This window comes from Argopecten irradians, chromosome 1 (assembly GCF_041381155.1).
Source record: "Argopecten irradians isolate NY chromosome 1, Ai_NY, whole genome shotgun sequence".
Lineage (NCBI taxonomy): Eukaryota > Metazoa > Mollusca > Bivalvia > Pectinida > Pectinidae > Argopecten > Argopecten irradians.
The window spans coordinates 37,543,895-37,565,500 of NC_091134.1; the positions used below are offsets into that span (position 1 = coordinate 37,543,895).

General features: G+C 34.0%; 1 protein-coding gene across 9 annotated transcripts in view; it reads left to right on the forward strand.

Annotated features, from left to right (window-relative positions):
* The window catches only part of LOC138326489 (neuron navigator 2-like), a 458,029-nt gene extending 436,496 nt beyond the window's left edge, over nt 1–21,533 (forward strand). For 8 of the 9 annotated variants that reach the window (XM_069272611.1, XM_069272590.1, XM_069272595.1 and 5 more), the window contains 15 exons: nt 83–166; nt 5,663–5,864; nt 7,468–7,604; nt 8,592–8,770; nt 9,222–9,369; nt 9,980–10,139; nt 10,308–10,405; nt 10,648–10,737; nt 11,066–11,234; nt 11,523–11,694; nt 12,028–12,243; nt 12,510–12,778; nt 13,061–13,179; nt 13,735–13,950; nt 15,788–21,533. In XM_069272611.1, coding sequence (XP_069128712.1) covers nt 83–166; nt 5,663–5,864; nt 7,468–7,604; nt 8,592–8,770; nt 9,222–9,369; nt 9,980–10,139; nt 10,308–10,405; nt 10,648–10,737; nt 11,066–11,234; nt 11,523–11,694; nt 12,028–12,243; nt 12,510–12,778; nt 13,061–13,179; nt 13,735–13,950; nt 15,788–15,922 — 2,394 coding nt within the window. In that variant the 3' untranslated portion in view covers nt 15,923–21,533. The remainder of the gene's footprint in view (nt 1–82; nt 167–5,662; nt 5,865–7,467; nt 7,605–8,591; nt 8,771–9,221; nt 9,370–9,979; nt 10,140–10,307; nt 10,406–10,647; nt 10,738–11,065; nt 11,235–11,522; nt 11,695–12,027; nt 12,244–12,509; nt 12,779–13,060; nt 13,180–13,734; nt 13,951–15,787) is intronic. The other variant, XM_069272601.1, reaches the window with a different exon arrangement.
* The last annotated feature ends 73 nt before the right edge of the window (nt 21,534–21,606 follow it).

Consider the following 21,606-nt stretch of genomic DNA (forward strand, 5'->3'; position numbering starts at 1 on the left):
ATTTTTAAGTTTCCGAAGTTAGGGAGTTTATCATGGGGAGACATATTTATAGTAACAGTGTTTTGCGCATTTCTACTTGCAGGCTCATGTGGTGGCTGCCTTCGAACAGTCTCTGTCCAATATGACAAATCGCCTTCAACATCTCACCTGCACAGCCGAACAAAAGGTAAGCAAGCCTACCATTGGCTACTGTGTTCTATTGGTTGCTATGGTAACCATGTTGTAGCTGAAGAATTATGAGTATTCTATCAGATGTGAATTATACTAGTGTTTGGATGTACACATTGTTTAACTTGTTTCTTTTTCTGATATAATTGGGTTGACTTTTTCTGACTTTGGAATGATTAATCTTTTAAATTGATCTAACAGAATTCAGTGTTATCTCAATATTCTACTTGTAATGACATTGTTGATATATTCATAGATCATTATAATCAATGATTGGATAGAGATATTTTTTTTTATAAAATATAATGCTGGTTATCCTTGAATATGCAATATAATTTTTTGATTTTTAGATCAACAATTTAAAAAAAAAAAAAAGAAAGGAAAAACCGTGACTTTTAGCTGAATAAGTTTTCTATTTCTAACATTTCCACATTCAGTAATTTAAAGTTTCTCTTGAAAAGTTTCCTACAGTTGTAGTTTTTTTAATTATTGTACAAAAACTCCGATAATGACTGAGACATTACGATTGTTCTGATTATTGATGGATTTGTAGATCCAATGGGAGTAATTATTTCCTCTTTGGTGTTACGAAACATCAACTTCGACACTTAAATTGTGACGTTTTTATCACCTAATCAGAAATTTGATGGCCGACCTAATTTAGAGGCGTAAAAAAAGACAATATCGGAACTTAAAAAAGATTCTCTCTTCATAACCTCAGAGATTAAAGGTGATAAAAAGTGCCACCTAGCTAATTATGGAGTCGTGACCTGGAACCATTCAATTTACACATGTTAATCTTAAAAAAAAATAGATTTCTATCATCTCAATTAAATTACATTCTATTTCATGCCCACGAATAATTTCAAGAGATTTTGTGCAATTTTGCATAAAATTATTAACTCATGAAGTTTTAGTGTAGTAAAATATAAAATATTGTCTAATATTTTGTATACATGTGTATATCTTTAGTGTTTTTGCTCAATCTTAGAGATATGTACGATCTTGACTTGACTTTATAGTTTTTCAATTCTCAATGGTTTAATGTGAATATGAATACTCAATATTTAGCGATGCTTATGTAGTTGCATAAATATAAAAACAAGCATTTATTGGATAAAATAGATTGTTCTCGACTCGATTAAGGTTATTAAGGGGGATATCAGAGTGATTACTAAAACAATTGCTGCTCCCTGAAGGGCCAACGACCACCAATGACTGCTCCCTGGGGTTAGTAAACAGGTCAATTATTAACGCCAACTGAAAGTTTGTCTTTGATTCATGGTATACGGCATGAAAACGAAAATATCAAAAAAATCAATGATGGCAAACCAGATGATTCCCCTTTCATAACGATCGCTATAATGGTAGTGTTTATGTGTTATAGTACTTTGTGATAATTCCTTGGATATTTCTACGGGGCATACTAAAATGACGTTTGGCATTCGTCAACGGAACACAGTCTCTTTAAACATACAAGATAGGAATGGATATATTGATTGGATGTGGAGTCCAGTATACTCTGTTTGTGGAATAGTTTTCCCTTTATGGTCCAACAAATTCTCCTGATCATGACTCCGGAGATATATTCAACCATGTCATGGATCCCCGGACCAAATCGGATATGCATGGAGTCAAGAAGATGGAAAGGAATCGTGTTTGCTGTGAAAATCAGCATAAAATTTCACATGATTTCTTTATCGTTTTCCTAACATAAAGTAATCGACCATAAATAATATCTCTTAAGAAAACATTAAAAACTGATTTGGAATCAAATTGACTGAAAGTTAATCATCATTATTTGGAAGAAAACTATAAGTGATAAATTGTTTTACCCATGCATATCAAAAGGTGAGAGAGTACATCATTGTGGGGGAAAGGTTTCTATCAAATACAGGCAATGTTAGTTTTACTGTAATAATTTCCCCTTCAGCTATAGACAAGTCTCTACATTTCATGAATACCAATTCATTTTTAGTCAGATTTTATTTTACTTTTTCTATTTTTGAAAACATAAATTCTTGTAACCATTATTAAGTAATATTTCAAAAAAGTTAGAGCATTTTAGTGTAGTTCAGCTAGTTGTCTAATATTATGACCCATATAATTCTTTTGACCATCCCCGTAATTCTTTTCTTGATTTTATACCACATATATAAATTTATAAAAGTGATGCATGGTACTTAAATTACACAAGAATTCACATTGTCTAATAAAAATATCAGCAAGATGCCCAAAAGGAATGGTTCTTTAAGTTTCATCAAAGATATATGAATGTGAAAATGTACAGCATCCACTTAGACATAAATTGGAGAACATTATATATAACTATCTACAGAATAAAAAATGGGTACCAGAAAAGAATAGCAAGAACAATGGGGAACAAAGACTTTCTATTGTGTTTTTTACTCAAAAGTAAGAGAATCCAGTTACCAGTGAATTATTGAAGGAATAGATTTGTTGTGCAATTAAATGAAATAACTGCAGCAAACTTAAGAGCACTGCTGTGAGAAAGTTCACACACAGCAAGGGTTGTTAATTAGATTGAATGTGTAGAGCTGGGTGTAGCGGAATTATCTGCTATTTTTGCAGCATATTGACTGCAGTGTGCTTTCATCTTGTGAAATATTGATATCATTCACCTGTAATATTACCTGATCCCTAGTCCCCTGATTAATAACCCTTGTTAAACTATTACCTGATCCCTAGTCCCCTGATTAATAACCCTTGTAATATTACCTGATCCCTAGTCCCCTGATTAATAACCCTTGTGATATTACCTGATCCCTAGTCCCCTGATTAATAACCCTTGTAATATTACCTGATCCCTAGTCCCCTGATTAATAACCCTTGTTATATTACCTGATCCCTAGTCCCCTGATTAATAACCCTTGTAATATTACCTGATCCCTAGTCCCCTGATTAATAACCCCTGTAATATTACCTGATCCCTAGTCCCCTTATTAATAACCCCTGTAATATTACCTGATCCCTAGTCCCCTGATTAATAACCCTTGTAATATTACCTGATCCCTAGTCCCCTGATTAATAACCCCTGTAATATTACCTGATCCCTAGTCCCCTGATTAATAACCCCTGTAATATTACCTGATCCCTAGTCCCCTGATTAATAACCCTTGTTATATTACCTGATCCCTAGTCCCCTGATTAATAACCCTTGTAATATTACCTGATCCCTAGTCCCCTGATTAATAACCCTTGTTATATTACCTGACCCCTAGTCCCCTGATTAATAACCCTTGTTAGTGCCAGGTAAACTATCCTATGTGTAATGCACTGTCAGCCCTGCCTAAATCAGCATCATTTAAGTATGGTAGTGGTCATATTGGCTGTGTGACGGCCCTCGACAGTGGGAGGTATGCGACTATGACAGACGTTAATTTTACATCTGTATAACACTAACTTGGTGATTATTACGATGAGTTACAACTTGTAGCACCTAACTACAGACTCCACACATCATATGTGTTTTGTTGGTACCGTTGTATGTATCATCATGTTCCTGTAAAGTACAAAGCAGGTTCTAATTGTAGTTCAAGGTCAACCTACAAATCTATGTTAAATATACAGTTAATGAAACCTTACTTATTCAACATTGGTAAAACTTTAATATATTCAACAGAGTATTTTGAGTTGAGTTTGCTGGGCTATAATCAAAATGATTATTTAAATTTGAGAAATTGGGGACGTTACCCATGTTTTTCATGTCCCATACATCCCATTCCATCTAGTCCTATCCTGGTCTGCTTTGTCCTTTCCAGATTGCATAGGTCCATCTATGTCTTTAATTTCAGACATCTTTAGCTATATTTCAGGGGACAGACAACCCCTTATCCAAAGTTGACTTACTTTTTTGACCACAAAACTATATTGTGTGTAACCCTTTTGCCTGATGATGTTCTATTCAACTTCAATTTGAACATTTTTCCCCTCCCTCGATTGCTCCATTTGCAATATTGTGTGTGTAACACACATCTCCTCTGTATAAATTTACAGATTTAACACAGTGTACTGTACTGTCCTCCCCCCCCCCTTCCCCCTCCCCCTAACATCCCCTCACTAGAAGATTGTAATTATGTGTGTTGGTCTGATTGACACAAATTTACAGATTTAACATGGGGTACTGTACTGCTAGTTGGGCACCTGATCCTTATTACCTTTGTCTTGGTGATAATATAAACTGCTGCACACTACATCCCAGTAGTCTGTGGGCCCATGTTACTGCGCTGCTCCTCCTCAGCAGGGGGACAAAAAACTCCATTTACAAATTACCAGAACCACTTGGTGATCCCCACCATCTTGTTTTCGTTCTGTCTAAAGTCACCTCTATTGACCTTTACGTTGGTAAATTCTTCATAAGAAAATCTTTTGGTAGTTGTATAAGGCTGTGAAGGGGAAAGAAAGAGCTTTAATTTGTTGCCAACCTAAAAAAAAAAAGCTGCTGCAAAATATAATTTGATAAGACTTTTACAACAACTATAGCTACTTGAGGTGCATTGTGTATGTGGTTCCTCCACGTAATGTTCGTATGCATCAAGCTAAAGAGCCGTCTTTAGACCAAGACGTTTATGTACTAGTAAGTTAGACCACAGAGAAATATGGATGTCCCGTTTTACTGTGACAAGTTGGATGTGTTTTGAAAAAAACAGCTGTTCTGCGTACAGGAAGCTGCAGCATACGACGCATTGAAAGCTTAATACTTCTGGAAAAGGCAAATGTGTAGTTTAACCTGACATTAGGTTTCTAGTGGTTCTTTTGTGTCGCTGCCAAGAAATTATGATAACAAAAATATCATAACATTTCGGATGCTTGAACACAGATAGTGAATATGTAGATGATGTTTGTTGTTGGACCGTTATATTTGATGTTATGACGCCTCGTGTTATAGTTGACTGAAACACCTTCTGATAAAACAATTACACCAGCTAATTTTTGTGTTTGTTCTGGAAATATTAACAAATTTTCACCTGTTATAATCGCTGTTTCCAGAATTTAAACGTTTGCCAGTTAGCTATGAACACTCTGATGCCATGACCAAGGGATTGATGTTTATGTGTATATGAACGTTTTTCCGCAGCAATGACTTTGGTGTTACTTGTACTTGATTTTGGATGTGTATTAATGCTCCTGGCTTGTGGTGGATATTTTATATATACGCACATTTTATGATGTCTGTTCTAATAATTAGAAAACTGACTTTTTTAGACATCTGTAATGAAACAGCAATACAAAATACATGTTCTCCATGAAAACTCATTGCAGATCTCTTTTAATAGGTGGAATTTCTAGTCAATATTGAATTTAATTTTAAAACCTAATCTTGTATCATAAATATTGTAAATATGTCATAGCATTTAAAGTACATTGTAATTTCAGATAAATGCAGCGATGTTTCAGATTTTTTAGCTCTGAAAAAAATGTTGGTTTTCAACTTTCCACATAGTCATTGAATTTTCTATTTTCATATTTTCAGGACTCGGAATTAAATGAACTACGTGTGACAATCGAGGCATTGAAGCGACAAAGTGGCCTAAATATCCCCGATCCAGTGATCAGTCCCAATGCTGGCCGCCGTCACACTTCACCGGGTATGGTCGCGAACTGTAGCCCTCAGCAGCACCCCTCGCCACATCATACCCCTGGCAGAGCCTTCCATACGCTTCCTATGCCTCTTGGTAAATATGTGGCAGCAATCATGCTTTTAAAATCTAATTTTATTTTATGAATCTACTAATTCTAACAAAATTTATTAACAATAATGTTTGGCAAGTATTTACACTATTCATTGAACCCTTATCAATCAAAGTCATCAGAACCATGGCATCAGAAGTACTAAATTAAACGTTTCTTTGGGGCTACAAAAATTTCACAATTTCCATTTGAAAACAAGTTTGGTAAGATTAACATTTGTGAATGTAAAAATTGAATGGATATTCCTTTTAAAAGGATGAAGATATTGATCTACGGTGATAAACTTTCACAAATTTACTGGGATCATGAAATTTGTGAAAGTAAATCAGTCGCAAAAGGAATTTGGTTTACGGTATTTGATTGAAGTGTGTTTACTAGTATAATATAAAGTTGAGTCGGAATTAAAAAAATACTTCAAAGATAGATTAGAGTTATTTTAGTTCAAGTGAATGACACACAACTGTATATTGCACTTTGGTCCCCTTGACATTGCATGTTTGAAAACTTCAATTTAACTCTAGATAAATATACAGATGTGTATATAGCTACTGTGTATGAAATTTCTATTGGTAAGTTCATAATTCATAATGTATTTTACATATACATGCATCATAATAGATGAATTGAAGCCCAATAAATTGACTAAAATTAGAATATCCTGTGAATATTTTACAGTATAGTAAATGTAAAGCTGGCTACAGTTGCTATAAATTGTATTCTGCGGCATACCATTGTTCAATGTCATTGTCTTAGGCACTTAAAGCATGCAGATTCATCTTTGTTTTCCACTTAATGTTTTTTTCCTGCATGCAACGTAATCTTCTCCGACATGCTCTCACATACATAATCTGTAACTAACGGCTGACTCATGGCACTGATATTTAAGTTCTTGTCCTCAAACATATCGCTCTGTTCTGACACCAGGAGAATTCCAATAATAATTGTTTGGGGGAGGGTAGGAGTGTGTTATTTCTATCGTATAGAAATGAATGTAATTTTCTAAGAGATCATTCTAAAAACCGCAATAGACGTAAATGGGTCATGTTTTTATCAAGTTACTCTTGGATTTTTTTCTAAATTTTGATTAATGTCCATCATATTAAATATTATCCTATTTCTTTATGACTAATCCCTGCCTAAAATGTAGATGCAAAAGATTAGAAAAATTATTACATTTGTCTTGTGAGTCTTTTATGACAGTTATAGATGAAAATCTCAATGGAGCTTAAAATCATTTAATGAACGTCTTTCACTCTTACATCTGTGATGCATCGTAGCAAGGTCATCATTCCAATCAAGTTACAGTTTTGACAAGGTCAAGGCTTTTTACTAAGTGCCTCTTTTTCACTGTAATCCACCAATCTTTGTTTAGATTTGGACCATGCCATTGTTGCGGACAGGGAATATAGAATTTATGATTTTCTCATTATTTCAACTGTTTTGTACAGAATGTTTTCATTCCAAACCAACACTATGTAATAACACTACTTCATTAAGCTTTTGACCTTGACCTAATTACAGAAGGTCACAGTACTATGTCATAATACTGCTTTCTTTACTGAGCATTTGACCTTGACCTGTTTTCAGAAGGTCGAATGACGAGACAGATGTCCACTGATAGCGTTTCAAGTATAAATAGTATGTCCAGTGCCTGTAGTATGACCAGCCAACAGTCCGCTGCCACAGATGGCGACATTGGCAAGAAAAAGAAAAAGAAGGGATGGGTATGTATATACAACTGTCAGGAAAGATCAGACGAACAAGCGGAACAAGCCGGTACACACTTTCCATTTGTACGTATTATGTTATAAATAGCAACCACCTGCTTAGTAAGACCATTTCTGGAGGTCCCGATTGGCCAATTTTAGACAATTTGACCTGTTGGCTATGAAGATTGCCCCTTGGGTGGTACATAAAATAGGCAAATTTTGAAAAGATATTTGCAGCCATGAGAAGGTTAATACTTGTTTGGGTGCATCTAAAAATCTTGCCTGGACCATTTACAGTTAATTACAGTTCTTCTTTAACACAACAGAGGCTTGAATAATACAACACACAAGACAAATTTCTTTTCAATATTGTCAATAAAAGGTGTATGTAGGGTTCAGCAAGTTTAGTTGTTGTCTCTTCTGTATCCAGAAACTGTCGTCAATGAGTCTGTCCTTCGTGGAAAGGATGTTCTTTTTATAGAAAGAAAAATTAATTAAATCACTGACACAACCCCAGTTTGGCACTGAACAACAGATAGAATTAGTGTCGGAGATCAATACTGTTTTAGTTGAAACAGAACGAAGCTTACCCTGCCGTGAAATCAATGTATTTCATTGTTAGTCAATCGTTTCGTCTTTGTTACTGGCATTTGTTCCAAATTCATGTTGCTATTAGCAACCCTGCTCTTTCAGATGCAAATTCCATACATGTGATTCGGTAATGTTATAGAAATTTAGATACTCTAGAGTAAAGATATTAACAACATGGTTTGGTGACCGTTTGTGTTTTAATGTTTTATAAATAAAACATAACACTTACAAATGTTGATAATTTATAGAGTCATTTAGAGGTTCATAAATAAAACGCATCAGTTTTGTGTGTTTCAATCATAGCTGCCCAAATCTTTTTCTTTTATTTCTCAACATCTTAATCATATTTGAATGAAAATTTCAGCAGACATGTTTGGATTAAGTAACAGTTTTTAAAACTTTTCTTCACAGTTACGGAGCTCTTTCAGCAAAGCATTTTCACGAAAGAAGAATCGGAACGGCTCAATGTCTGATTGTGAATTGGACAGTACAAGTTTCCGGTCCAATATGTCTGCTCCGAATTCCCCTCTCTTACAAGTCCATATGCCGAACGGATCTGGACTAATTAAAGGGTCCCATTCCTCATCAGCGTATGTATTGGATTGCTTTATCTTCTTTTGCATATTATGAATTGTATACGAATAAAAGATTGTTTGGGTTTTATGTGATTGACATGTCCGGAAACTTTGAGTTACAAAAATATGTTCACATATCACACTGTTGGATTTAAGAAATAATTAGGAATTTAATCATCTTTTGTCAGAGAAAACAAAAAGAATAGAAGCATATATGATGCACATAGTAGTTTAAACCCTTTAGTTAAGTATTTACATAAAAGACTTCAATATCAAATGTTAAAGAATGAATGTGATTGTCATGTTCGCGAATTTGATATACAAAATTATGTTCACATATCACTGTTGATTTTAAGGAAGAATTAGGAATTAGAAACAATCGATCAAATTTTTGTTACCATAGAGTAACGTAATGTTGTTTGCTTTGTTATGTTATCATGTTACATTATGTTGCGTTGTTAACCAGGTTGTACGAGGCAGAGGACATGGGCTCAGTATTAGAATTACGAAAACAATTACGTGATAAAGACATGAAGCTGACAGATATCCGACTGGAAGCGTTGTCGTCTGCTCATCAGTTAGAACAGCTGAGAGAAACGATGACAAAAATGAAGGTAAATTTTGTTTGAGAAATCAATCAATAGTTATGGACATATATATAGATTATGGAACCATTTAACATCTTTAACAATTTCGTAACAATGCTTTCTCATTTGAGTCTAGCGTCATGTCTCACAGAAAACAATGATTCTGATTGGGGATGCATAAACACAGTAGACTTCAAATTATAGGGGATGTTTCACACAGGACGCTTGTCTGTCCAAGTCCTCCTTGGTCACAACAAATAACCTAATTAAAATCTTTCCTAGGCCCAGAGCACCATATTAGGTAATAGAGGTGTAAAGTGACGAAGAGTTTATGTAAATTTTATTGGGATTTTGTCTGCTGCCTGAAGAAAGACAACACTTAAGTGGAAATAATTGTGTACCTTAAATGCTTAAAGATACATTTTATATACTGATTGATGAGCTAGGATTTTAAATTAAGGTCGTCTGCCTCGTTTGATGGAGTCTTAACATACTGTGAATTTGGTGATTTAGCAGTTAATACATGCCTTGAAGATACATTCTGTTACTGTTCAATGGAAATGAAGCTCTTGGTTTTTTAATTGTCTTCGTTTTATTGATTGAATTTAATGTTTTTGTCTTTCTCATTTCTCTGCAGTCTGAAATGGGTGCCTTGAAAGCAGATAACGATAGACTACAACGAATGATGTCCGCGAGAAATCTAAACACATCCCAGAATTCCCTAGCCCACACACGAACAGGAAGCAATAGTGATACGCTAGAAAGATCTCTAAGCATGCAAGAACAGCCAAGTTTAGGTATGACTGAACACCACCAGGGCTTCTTCAAATTATCAACTACAGAAAAAAAATATAAATTAATTAATTCTAATTCAAAACTTTTTTTTCATTTTCCATGTTACATAATTTGTGAGATGGTTTTGAATCTGACATTTTGTTAGAAGATGTATTTTATTTTGTTTCTAGAAATGTTGCTAGCAGAGACTCCGGACCGGGAGGGCAAGAGAGTGACTATTATGGTGTATCTGGGATCAAATCCTGATCCAATGAGGATCGGTGTGGAAGTAAGCCCTCTTCTTTTTTTGCAATTTACCTATCAAGCAATTACCTTATTTAATATTCAAATTTTCAATGCTTCATCAAACGTTTTCATTGCTTTCAGTTATTGAAAGGAAAATTACAATTGTCTGGAATTTTGTGCTTTTAAATGTAAGGAAATGTAAACTGTAAATTCCTAAATGGCAGCTCCAGCTGTAGCATAAACTTCCAAATAACTTATATTTTCATCATCATTATTTTTTTCCAGAAACCTGCTGAAGTTTTGATAGGTTCCTTATCCGTCAGCGGAAAGACAAAATGGGATATTCTAGACAACATTGTTAGGAAGATTTTAAAGGTTTGTATATTATATACCTATACTGTATTGATATTTATAAGGCCTTGGTCGATATATGGTCACATTGATACAAAACTCGTCATATCAGTAAAAAATAAGGACTATACTGTAAAGCCAGGGTACTTTTTTGCGATATGGACTAGAAACAAGAAAATTGAATTTTAGGGGTTTTAAAAAATAAAGGTATATATGATTCATTCATTTATCGCGGATCAAATTTTTCATAAACCACACGAAACAGTGAAAATATCAAATTATACAGATTATGTGGTTGGTCTGTTGAATGAGAAATTCTTTAGATTTATTGATGGAATATGTTGTGTTTCAGGAGTATGTGTTACGGGTTGATCCCGTCACAAACCTTGGTCTGAGTGCAGAAAGCGTTTGTATGTACCACATAGGGGAGATAATCCGAACCAAAAATGCTGATTTACCAGAACTCTTGCCTGTGGGCTACCTGGTGGGAGACACAATGCAAATAGGAATCTGTCTCAAAGGTAAGTTACAGGAAGTATTCTATATAATGTAGCTTGATAGCTTAACTTGTTCATCCCTAAAGACATATTAAGACTCTCCTAAAGGACTACATAAGCCATTGTGAATTTTCAGGGGTGAATGAGTTTAAACTATGATATATTTCATATACTGTACACAGTGTATTTCATTTTGTAAAGAAATTTATACAAAACCAGAAATAGAACCTTGGAAAAAACCAAAGTTCAACAAAATACAATGTGGTGATTAAGTCAGTAATCACCTTTACCTTGATTTAACTTTGATTTCAGGTACAAAACAGAACAGTGTGGACTCGTTAGCATTTGAGACATTAATTCCGAAGTCAATTGTCCAGAGGTATGTGTCGTTGTTGCTAGAACACAGACGCATTATACTCTGTGGACCGAGCGGAACAGGTAAAACTTACCTGGCACAGAAACTCGCAGAACACCTGGTTCTCAGGTAAGTTTGTTAATAAAAGAAATATGTCGAGGTCAAATTAGTGGCGCCTTGTAGATCAGCTGTCTAATAAAGCAAGTCATACATTGTTAGCTTGAAATCACCAGGACTGTAGTTATCAGAATTTTTGAGTTTGATTTAACTTTGAGGAAAACTACAGATAATTATCAAATCAAGTCATTATGTATGCATAGAAAATTGTAGAAATTTTAGAAAATTTTGGATTTGGATAAAACTTCCGGTTTATACTTTTAAAAAAGCAAATGTATGTTTGAAATAATATAAGGTTTATTCACTAAGAATTGGTATTATCACATGTTTGCTGTGCCACAACAGATCCGGGAAGGAGCTGACCGCTGGTTCGGTAGCCACCTTCAATGTAGACCATAAGTCTGCCAAGGAACTCCGACAGTACCTGTCCAATATCGCCGACCAGTGTGAAAACTCAAGTGTGGGAGAACTTCCGAGCGTCATTATCCTCGACAATCTCCACCATGTTGGCTCCTTGGGCGAGGTCTTTAATGGCTTCTTATCCGTTAAATACCAGAAATGGTAAGAGTCGTGAAACTTTGTATTATCATCTCTGTGTGTGAACAAACTTAACGGAGTAAAGTTTTGTCTATCAATGATCAATATTTAAGGAAAAACCTTCATGTCTTACAGTGAGAAAAATAAATGGAAAAACTTTGTCTTTCAGTGAGAAAAAATGATAACACTGTCATGCCAGGGAGCAAAACTGATGGAAAATTCTATTTATGAAAAATAAATCATTGAGCTACAAAAACCATTCATATCTCATATTTAATTTTACGTTTTAGTCCGTACATTATCGGTACCATGAACCAAGCGACATGTTCTACAACAAATCTCCAGCTACATCACAACTTCCGATGGGTACTTTGTGCCAATCACATGGAGCCTGTTAAGGGATTCCTGGGCCGCTACCTCCGCAGGAAGTTGGTGGAAGCCGAGGTCCGTACAAGTATCCGTAACAACGACCTCAACAAAATCATCGACTGGATTCCAAAAGTCTGGCTTCATCTGAACAAGTTCCTTGAGACACACAGCTCATCAGATGTTACAATAGGTTAGCAGATAGAAAACAAATATGGGAAACATATTCTGATATACATATTAACATGATGCACTTGATATTCAAGACTAAAGTTTTACAATAGAGTTCAACATACCTTATAAGAATGTCCTCAATTTTCATTAGATAAAGAGACATATTATTAGTCGATACATCACTTCATGTCCTCTTTTAGATCATCACAGATCATTCTTCAAATCTTGTTGAATAATTAATTTTAAATATGTTTTAGTCGAAACATAGTGTGATTAAAAATTTTGAATTTGTCTTTTGTAGGGCCAAGACTGTTCCTCTCCTGTCCAATGGAGATCCCAGGCTCCAAGATCTGGTTCACTGACCTCTGGAACTATTCTATCATACCCTATATGTTAGAGGCTGTGAGGGAGGGGCTACAGGTATTGTTTATAGGGGTGAGGTGGGGGATACATATATATAGTATATAAGGGAAGGGGCTACAGGTATTGTTTATAGGGGTGAGGTGGGGGATACATATATATAGTATATAGAAGAAGGGGCTACAGGTATTGTTTATAGGGGTGAGGTGGGGGATACATATATATAGTATATAAGGGAAATGGCTACAGGTATTGTATATAGGAGTGAGGTAGGGGAAACATTTATAGTATATAGAAGAAGGGGCTACAGGTATTGTATGTAGTGGTATACAGGGAGGGGCTACAGGTATTGTATATATGGGGTGGGGGAGCTACATAAAAAGTTATAGATATTTTTATAATGGGAAAGCAATGGATATATGGAGTCTCCTTTTGCTAATAGGTTATAATAATGATATTGGAATGATAGAGAAGAACAATTGATTCTTAGTCTCCAGAACACTTTGTATTTATCAAGAATAGTACCAATATTAGGTATTTAATATAATCAAAACAAAAGCTTTGTATAGATGACTTGGTGCTATTGATAATGAAAACATACCTTCTTGCCCATAGGTTTATGGTCGCCGTGCTCCATGGGAAGACCCCACGGATTGGGTCCTGGAGACGTATCCATGGGCAACGGCAAAAGATGAGGACCCTGCCTTACTTAGGATCCGACCAGAAGATGTCGGATACGACACCCAGGGAGTGATTTCCGCGGGTAACAGCCCCCAACCACAGAAAGCCAAAACGCTAGAAATGAAACAAAGCGGCAATGGAGATCCTCTGGTCAGTGATGTTTAGTAGTCCCCAGTCACAGTTGTCTTTCCGTGTTGTTCTTGGTAGATCTGATCCGTTTTATTTTTCAACCCTCATCGTGAATAAAATTTAACCAGGTTGTTTTTAATGTCACCTAGTTATCCCCCTTGTCATCACCATCTGTCATCAACGAGTTCCCGTTCACCGTCTCGTAACGTTAAATGTTTAGTTGAGGAATCAATGTTGCACCCACACAAGGCATGTCTGCATGAATGCATGATCTGTTTTTGGCGAAACTTTCGTTTTCGGTGTTTAGAATTGAATAATCACTTATAAGTGTTTTGTGCTAAAAATAGAATGGATTGCATCGTGTTGTCATCATTCATTTGAATGTCTGTAGATCAAAACTTCTACAGTAAGTAATGCTTAATATCAAACAAGTCATTCTGTTTAATAACTATGGTAACATAATGAAACTTTGGATATAAGGGGAAAATTTTGATACACATTTCCTAATTCTGTGGTTTTGAAATACTTAAAATAACATGGTCCCACCTTCCAACGATTGTTATTTCCAAAATATGGTGTCACAATCACTGGAAAATGGAATTGATTAACGGAAATGTGACATTACCAATGTCATTTTTGGTATCTTGAAAATATGCAACCTTAGATTCAGCATTTCTACCAAAGTGTTTTTGATCTACAGCTTTCTGGTACCTTGATCATCATGATTTTACTTGGGGGAATTGAAATTAAATGTGCTTTAATCCTGACTTAGGAAGGCATCCAAGGAATTGAGCAAACACATTCTGTAGGTGGTCTTTATACAGAGGTCTAGTATGAAATAAACCAAATTCTTTTGTTTGAAATGGCTCTCTATAGGAAAGTTTTCTTTTTACAGAGACGTGTTTTGTAAGTGGTTCAATTATAAATGAATTAATTGGTTTTAATTTAATCAGACATCATTAAAGTTTTGAAAGCATTTAACCAGAAGTTCAGATTATCAAGGTTGTAAAGGTGTAGCAACATTAGTGAATGTTTCTTATCCTCTCATTATTAGATCTCTCCGATATTTATTATAGTATTTTTCTGTGTTACATAGTTATTGCCCCTGATTCAGAGTTTTGAAATTCTATGAACCAAAATCAATTATTAAAATGATTTGATCAATTCTTTCAATCCATCTGTAAGCAAGTTGTTATGGGACAAGGAAGTAATTCCAACCGTGTGGACAAAACATAATTGTCAAATTTTCGAGGCGATCTGCCCCTTTATCAAGACAAACAAAACGAACACGATTTTGCAAGTTGATGATATAGATGTTAATTCACCAGTTTGTCGTAAAAGTGCACTAAAAAGTAACTCAAAATGTTTTAATCGTGTCTTGTCTTGGTCGTTTAAAGTCTTTAAAATTAGCTGACGAGTATATTAATCCGTCAAGACATTAACATTTAATCAATCTGTATTGTAATTAAGTGAAATTTGTTTTGTTTTAAATGTAAAATATATTCTTTGTCTACTTAACTGACTGAAGAAAGCTAATGAAAATAACACCATTTATAAGTTTTTCTGTTCAAGATTGTAATTTCAAAACAAAATCAAAATATAAATAGGATAAAACAATTCAGTTTAAATTGATTCAGTTTTAAAAGCATTTAGAAGTATATGTAACATTGGGAATTATCTGACAATGATATTAAATGGGATTTCATTTTGTGTTCGCTTCACGTAAATTCAGCTTTTTAAAGTGAATTTCAGATGCCATGCATAGGAATTTCATCTGGTACATTGAATTTCATCTTGTGTGTTCGCTTCACTGAATGAAATGCCAGCTAAATTGCATAATTACCTCCCCTTATTTCAGCTTAACATGATCATGCGCCTACAGGAGGCTGCTAATGGTTCGAGCAGCGCTCAAAGCCAGGATAGTGACTCGACAAGTCTGGACAGCTTTAGTAGCCACGACATTTCCACGTCAAGTGTCGAATCCGCTCTGTGAATGCCATGTTATATGTGACATGTCATGTGATTCCTACCGACCAATTAAAACACTCCCTGAATTCCCAGCATTGTTAATAATATTCATCGATCGGTAGCTGCCTTTTTTTATGTAACCTATTTAACACGGTGCTATTAGACGTCATTAGGAACTGTTTACGTGATATTCTTTAAGGCCAAAATGGAAGCATGCAATGATGCCATGGTTACGAGATTCCTGTGTGCAGAGGAGGACTTTGAATTCCAGTGATATGTAATTGTGTTCGGATTTGTACGTTGAACTTGTCTCAAAGATAACAAACAACATACATTTCCATTTGTACTGATATTCTTGACTGAAATAGTAATTTGTTCATTCTTATTCAAACCCATTTTAGAATTTTTTTCTTGTACTCAATTGTTTATTATAATTCATTCTCACTTAATTGTTAATTGAGACTTTATGAGAACAATCACAGAATACATATTCCAATCAAGAATATTACATAACTTTGTTGTTGATTTCATTTTTTCTTTGCTTTAAGAAGCAACTTTTTTATTTGTATCTTTTTATTATTTGAGTATTGTTTGTTGCTTTAATTGTATGTTATGTTTGGTGTAGTGAGACCTAAAAGTGATATGGCATGGTTGGTTGTCTCCCCTGCATGAGTGGTGTACTGTGTGTCCCTTTCCCCTGGTATAAATGGTGTGGTATTAATGAATAGTCATTAAGTAATCTAGACCAGATGTAAAATAATGTATTGAGAGTTAAAAGACATCAATCTACAAAAATTTAGACGGAAGTTCATCTTTCAAGTAAACAAGAATATAATTTGTAACTTAATCATTTAAAAACAATAATAATCAAGGAGCAGATGGAAAAGTAAAAAAGAAATTTGTTTACACTTCAGTACTCTATATAATCTTAATTATTTGGAATTGTAAAATGATCCTGATAACGTCACTAAATATCATATCAATTAATAATTGTGAAGGTCATCTCAATGGCCTTGGCCTTGGTGAACGTTTCTGGTAAAGTTAACTCTCTATATAACAGGTGCCTCCACAACAACTCAATCAGGACGGGGACGCATGAATCTCGGACATAGTTGGACTTCAAAGTGTGCTAAGGACAATAGAATGTTCAAAGGGACATAACTTAGGTCTAAAGGATAATCCAAATGATCTAAGTGGCAAAACTCATGTTCTAAGGGACAGAACTAAGAATGTCCTTTAAAAGGACAATTCAGAATGCCTAAGGGACATAATTCACTCAAAATGTTCTAAGGGACATAACTCATATGCTCTTGAAGACAAAACTCAGAATACCCTAAAGGACCTCTTCAAATGAAAATACATGCGTCATTGAATTGATTGTAATAGATATCATTAAATTGGAATATTATTGTTATACACTGAAAGAAAATGTATTAATCGGAAAAAGACACTTGGAAATCCTCACTGGAAAATAGAAATGCTTGCCCAATAGAGATGTCACATTAATTGTATTAGCCCGGTATATATGCCAAGGTGTATATTAACACCAAGACAGCAAGAATCTAGTTAAATATATGGTCAGTAGTCAGTATCTGTATACCAATTCAAATAAAAAAATATATATCAAAGTTCAAATGTAAAGGAATGAAAGTTTTTAACATATACAATTTCATATCAGCATTGTTGCTTCATTGACACAAAAGTTTTATTTTAGGACATCCCAATGAATTGATGACCTTTGACCTATTAGTTTGGGTGTAAAGATCTTATTAAAGGTATGCTCAGTTCATGATTATGTATGAGTCATGAACTTTTCATGCCTCAATGTTGTGGATGTGATTTAGAGCTGTAGATCCCCTTTAGTCGAGATTCTCACCTTCCAATTTTGTAGGTGAAGGCGAGTTATAAACCCAAGGTGAAGGTTGTTTGTAGGATGTAGGTATAAATAGACTCAAACTCATTTAACATTAAAAGTATAAAAGGTGATTTAAATATCATATGCGAATGTTGTCATCTTTCCCCACCATATTCGATATTGAATACTATTGATATTGTCTACCTTTGCACAGCATTTGTAATATCACTTGAGCTTCGCAATATTGTATAGCTATCAACATTGTACAACAAGGGTTATGATTGGTCAGTCATATTATTGAATAATTTCATGATTATGTATTACAAGAGAAAAATTTTAAATCAAAACATGTGTAAATCAAAGATTTTAACACAGTAGATTTCAATTATTCAAAAATACATGAAATTTTATTCTATATTTGCACATAACAGAGTTATTTGCCCTTGTGAGTAGGATTGCTGGACAATTTGTAAGCGCAATGACATATTTATAGAGAAAACAATGCAAGGTTCATTCACATTAAAAAAACTCCCCATAAGGGGAGATAACTATGATATTCAAAAACAGAAAATATTATAGAAAAAAGAAAAGAGTTTTGACAGTAAATTTGTAGACTGATCAATCAATAGGCCATCCTTTTCCCAATATCCACCTGCTTTGGTGACAGCAGAACTTTAAAGTCAAAAGGTTCATATTGTAAAATGCTTAATCGGGGCCTATCAATGTGCTTGATCAGGGCCCTGATATTTTGGCCCTAAATATGCAATGTGATCTCTGTTTTAAATATTTTGTTTCTATTTGCACCTTTTTCCATCAACAGCCAATTTCGTAATTCCATTTTTGGAATTTTTCTGACAAGGGGGGGCTTATTAGCCTTCAAAACTTCCTGGCAAAAGTATGATTTTTTTTTTCATTTATAAATATTCAAGCAGAGATCTCTAAATGTTACTTATCATTTACAAGTAAGTCCAAATACAATTCTTTCTTTTGGACCCTATGATCATGAGGGGTATATTTGAATGCATTTGATTTTTTTCTCAATTGATAACAAATCTATAGTACCTTTTGGACTTGGGCTTATAGATGTGCATTTTAGAGCTCAATCCTATCTATAGTAGACTTTAGTGATGCAGTTTGAAAATATTCAGTTTGGGTTGAGGACAGATTTTTTTCCTTATATTGTTATGCCGAGTTTCACATTATTTTTTGGGGGTAAGATTTTTCCCTTATATGGTTATGCCGAGTTTTACATTATTTGGTTTGGGTAAGATTTTTCCCATATATGGTATGTGGCATGAAGCTTATGTTTTGGATAGATATGATTGGCTGTTTAATTTGAGCTTTTATAATGTGTGATTTTGAAAGTGGAATGCTCAGCAGATCTAAATGAAAAAAAAATCTTCAAAGTTTATCATGTGAATTATCTTCCCGTAACCCATGGTAACTACAGGTAATTCATTTGATTAAGGCACAATGTTATTTAAGGTTAAATCGACTTAACTATTACATAATTATCTCAAATGTCATTAGATGAAGATCTACACAAAAATATAGTTTCCATTCCAATATTCTAAGAAGTTTCCTCAAGATATAAGTAGATAAAAGAAAGTAGATAAATCAATGTGCAATACTTTGCATCCAAAAATCAAATATCAGAATACATGAAATTCAAGAGAAGTTAAAAAAAATATTAGATTTCTATTTAAGTTTCAAAGTTATATTCAGTAATTGTTTATAATACTGAATAATTACCCAGTGTGTGTGTGAATGGGTAGCTATGGAATTGTTAATTAATACTGTATTATATATCCAATGCAATTGATTCATTTTGATAGTAAATACTAGAGATACCTTGGAGTAAATACTAGAGATACCTTGGGGTAAATACTAGAGATACCTTGGAGAAAGGCTGTAGGTAGATGTATTACTGTATATAAGTGTGATTCCCAAGTCTAGTCACAGGAGTTCCTTACAAGCATTGTGATTGGTTAATTACCGGTATGAGACTCCATTTTCTTACACCAATTGTGATTGGCTAAGAGTGACTCCACTTACAACAATTGTGATTGGCTAAGAGTGACTCCACTTACAACAATTGTGATTGGCTAAGCTTGACTCCATTTTCTTATACCAGTTATGATTGGGCTGCGTAATGTGAATACACAAGTATTTAAGTGTATGATTGCGTGTGAGTGACAAATTTTTCAGTGTGTTTTTCTTGTAAATCTTAAATGTGTATAAAAATATTACACAGATGGAAGAGTACTACATGGAACTGTTATATATATAAATCACTTTAACATGTATTCAGATTACTATGTGCATTATTTGTAAAAATATAGAGTGTTGAGGATTCATAGTTTATTATTCACTGTCGCGTTCCCTTCCTTGTTAAGCTTACGTTAACATGTTAAAGTCTCTGATCCCAAATAGTGCTAGATTTAATGTTGTATTGCAGCACTCATTTGTTGTTGATAGTTTCAAACAGCTAATTTACCCATCTTTCATGTTTAACATGAAACACCAGAGAGAGTTATTATTAGGTGTTTTAATCCCTAATTGCTGATCAATGATAATTCTCCTACCATTGTTTTATTTTCACAAAGGGTAATCTCATAGATACCATGAAAGTTTCATGCATGTATAATAAAATAAAAGATTTTTTTTCCCAAACAACTGTACTGCTGAAGGTTTCATTTGTTCATCAGAAGATTTAATTCAAATTTATTGAAAACAAAAAATGTTTCAATTTCATACCAGTTTTAGCAGAACTTTTTATAGTTTTTCATAGTTTCTGCTCTAGCTAAACCATGTGTTCCTCAGGATGTACATTTATAATTCATCTCCAATGTGAATATCATTACACTTTCCCTGTATGTCATAACTTATGTATTTATTTGTAACTGTGATTTATTCCCTCCCCCCCCCCCCCCAGGATTTTTTTTTATATGTTTGATCTAGCTATTCAGGATTTTACACAAATCCTAATAATTATCATTTTCTTACAATTAAATAATTTATTACTAAACAGTATTGTAGTCATTTAAACCTTACAATTTTAAGATTTAATGGTTTGAAAAAGTTATGTATTTTAGATTCACATTATTTTACGGAGGACCTGAGGTAATTACAGCAGATACTAGGCAATTTTATTCAAGGGAGATAACCCAGAAATTTTTAGGTGCTACATGTATTCACGACCATAGTGTTTATGCTGTTACGTGTGTCTGGGAGTTTAAACATTTTTCACGCAGTTGTCTTTATGTTTTAAAGAAGTAATAGAGACTATGTGTATAACCTAATCCCATTTGTACATATGATTGTACCTTGTTTATCATCATTATTTAATTTTATAGACTTGCTGAGATTGTCGTTATCACATATGCTACTACCATTTGTAACTGATTTTACAATTATACATTTATTCTGGAAACAGCATGGTAGAGATTTTTCAATTTCTATTACATCATTTTTTTAAGAGACAAATATTTACCCTTTTGCTATAATATTCAGAATATTTCACCAAGACAACTGTAGAGTTATATATGTCAGTGAAGATAACTGTATTGTTTGAACTTTGGAATTATAAGCTAATGGTTTTCTGTGGTAGAAGGTGAAACGTGTTAGAATTAAAATTCTACCATGACAAGACTTTGTTTACGGATGAACTGGTAAACATCAGTTCAATGTATGGGGTCAGTTTTTCTTTTGTAATAAAATAGGAAATTATGGATGGTTTTCCATAGTTCAATAAAATATTTATTTAAAAAAAAAATGAAAATTGTCTTTTGTTTGTTTAATTCACCCACGGAGCAGTAATGAGGAGGAACCTAGTAAGAGGTAAGGGAGATAAC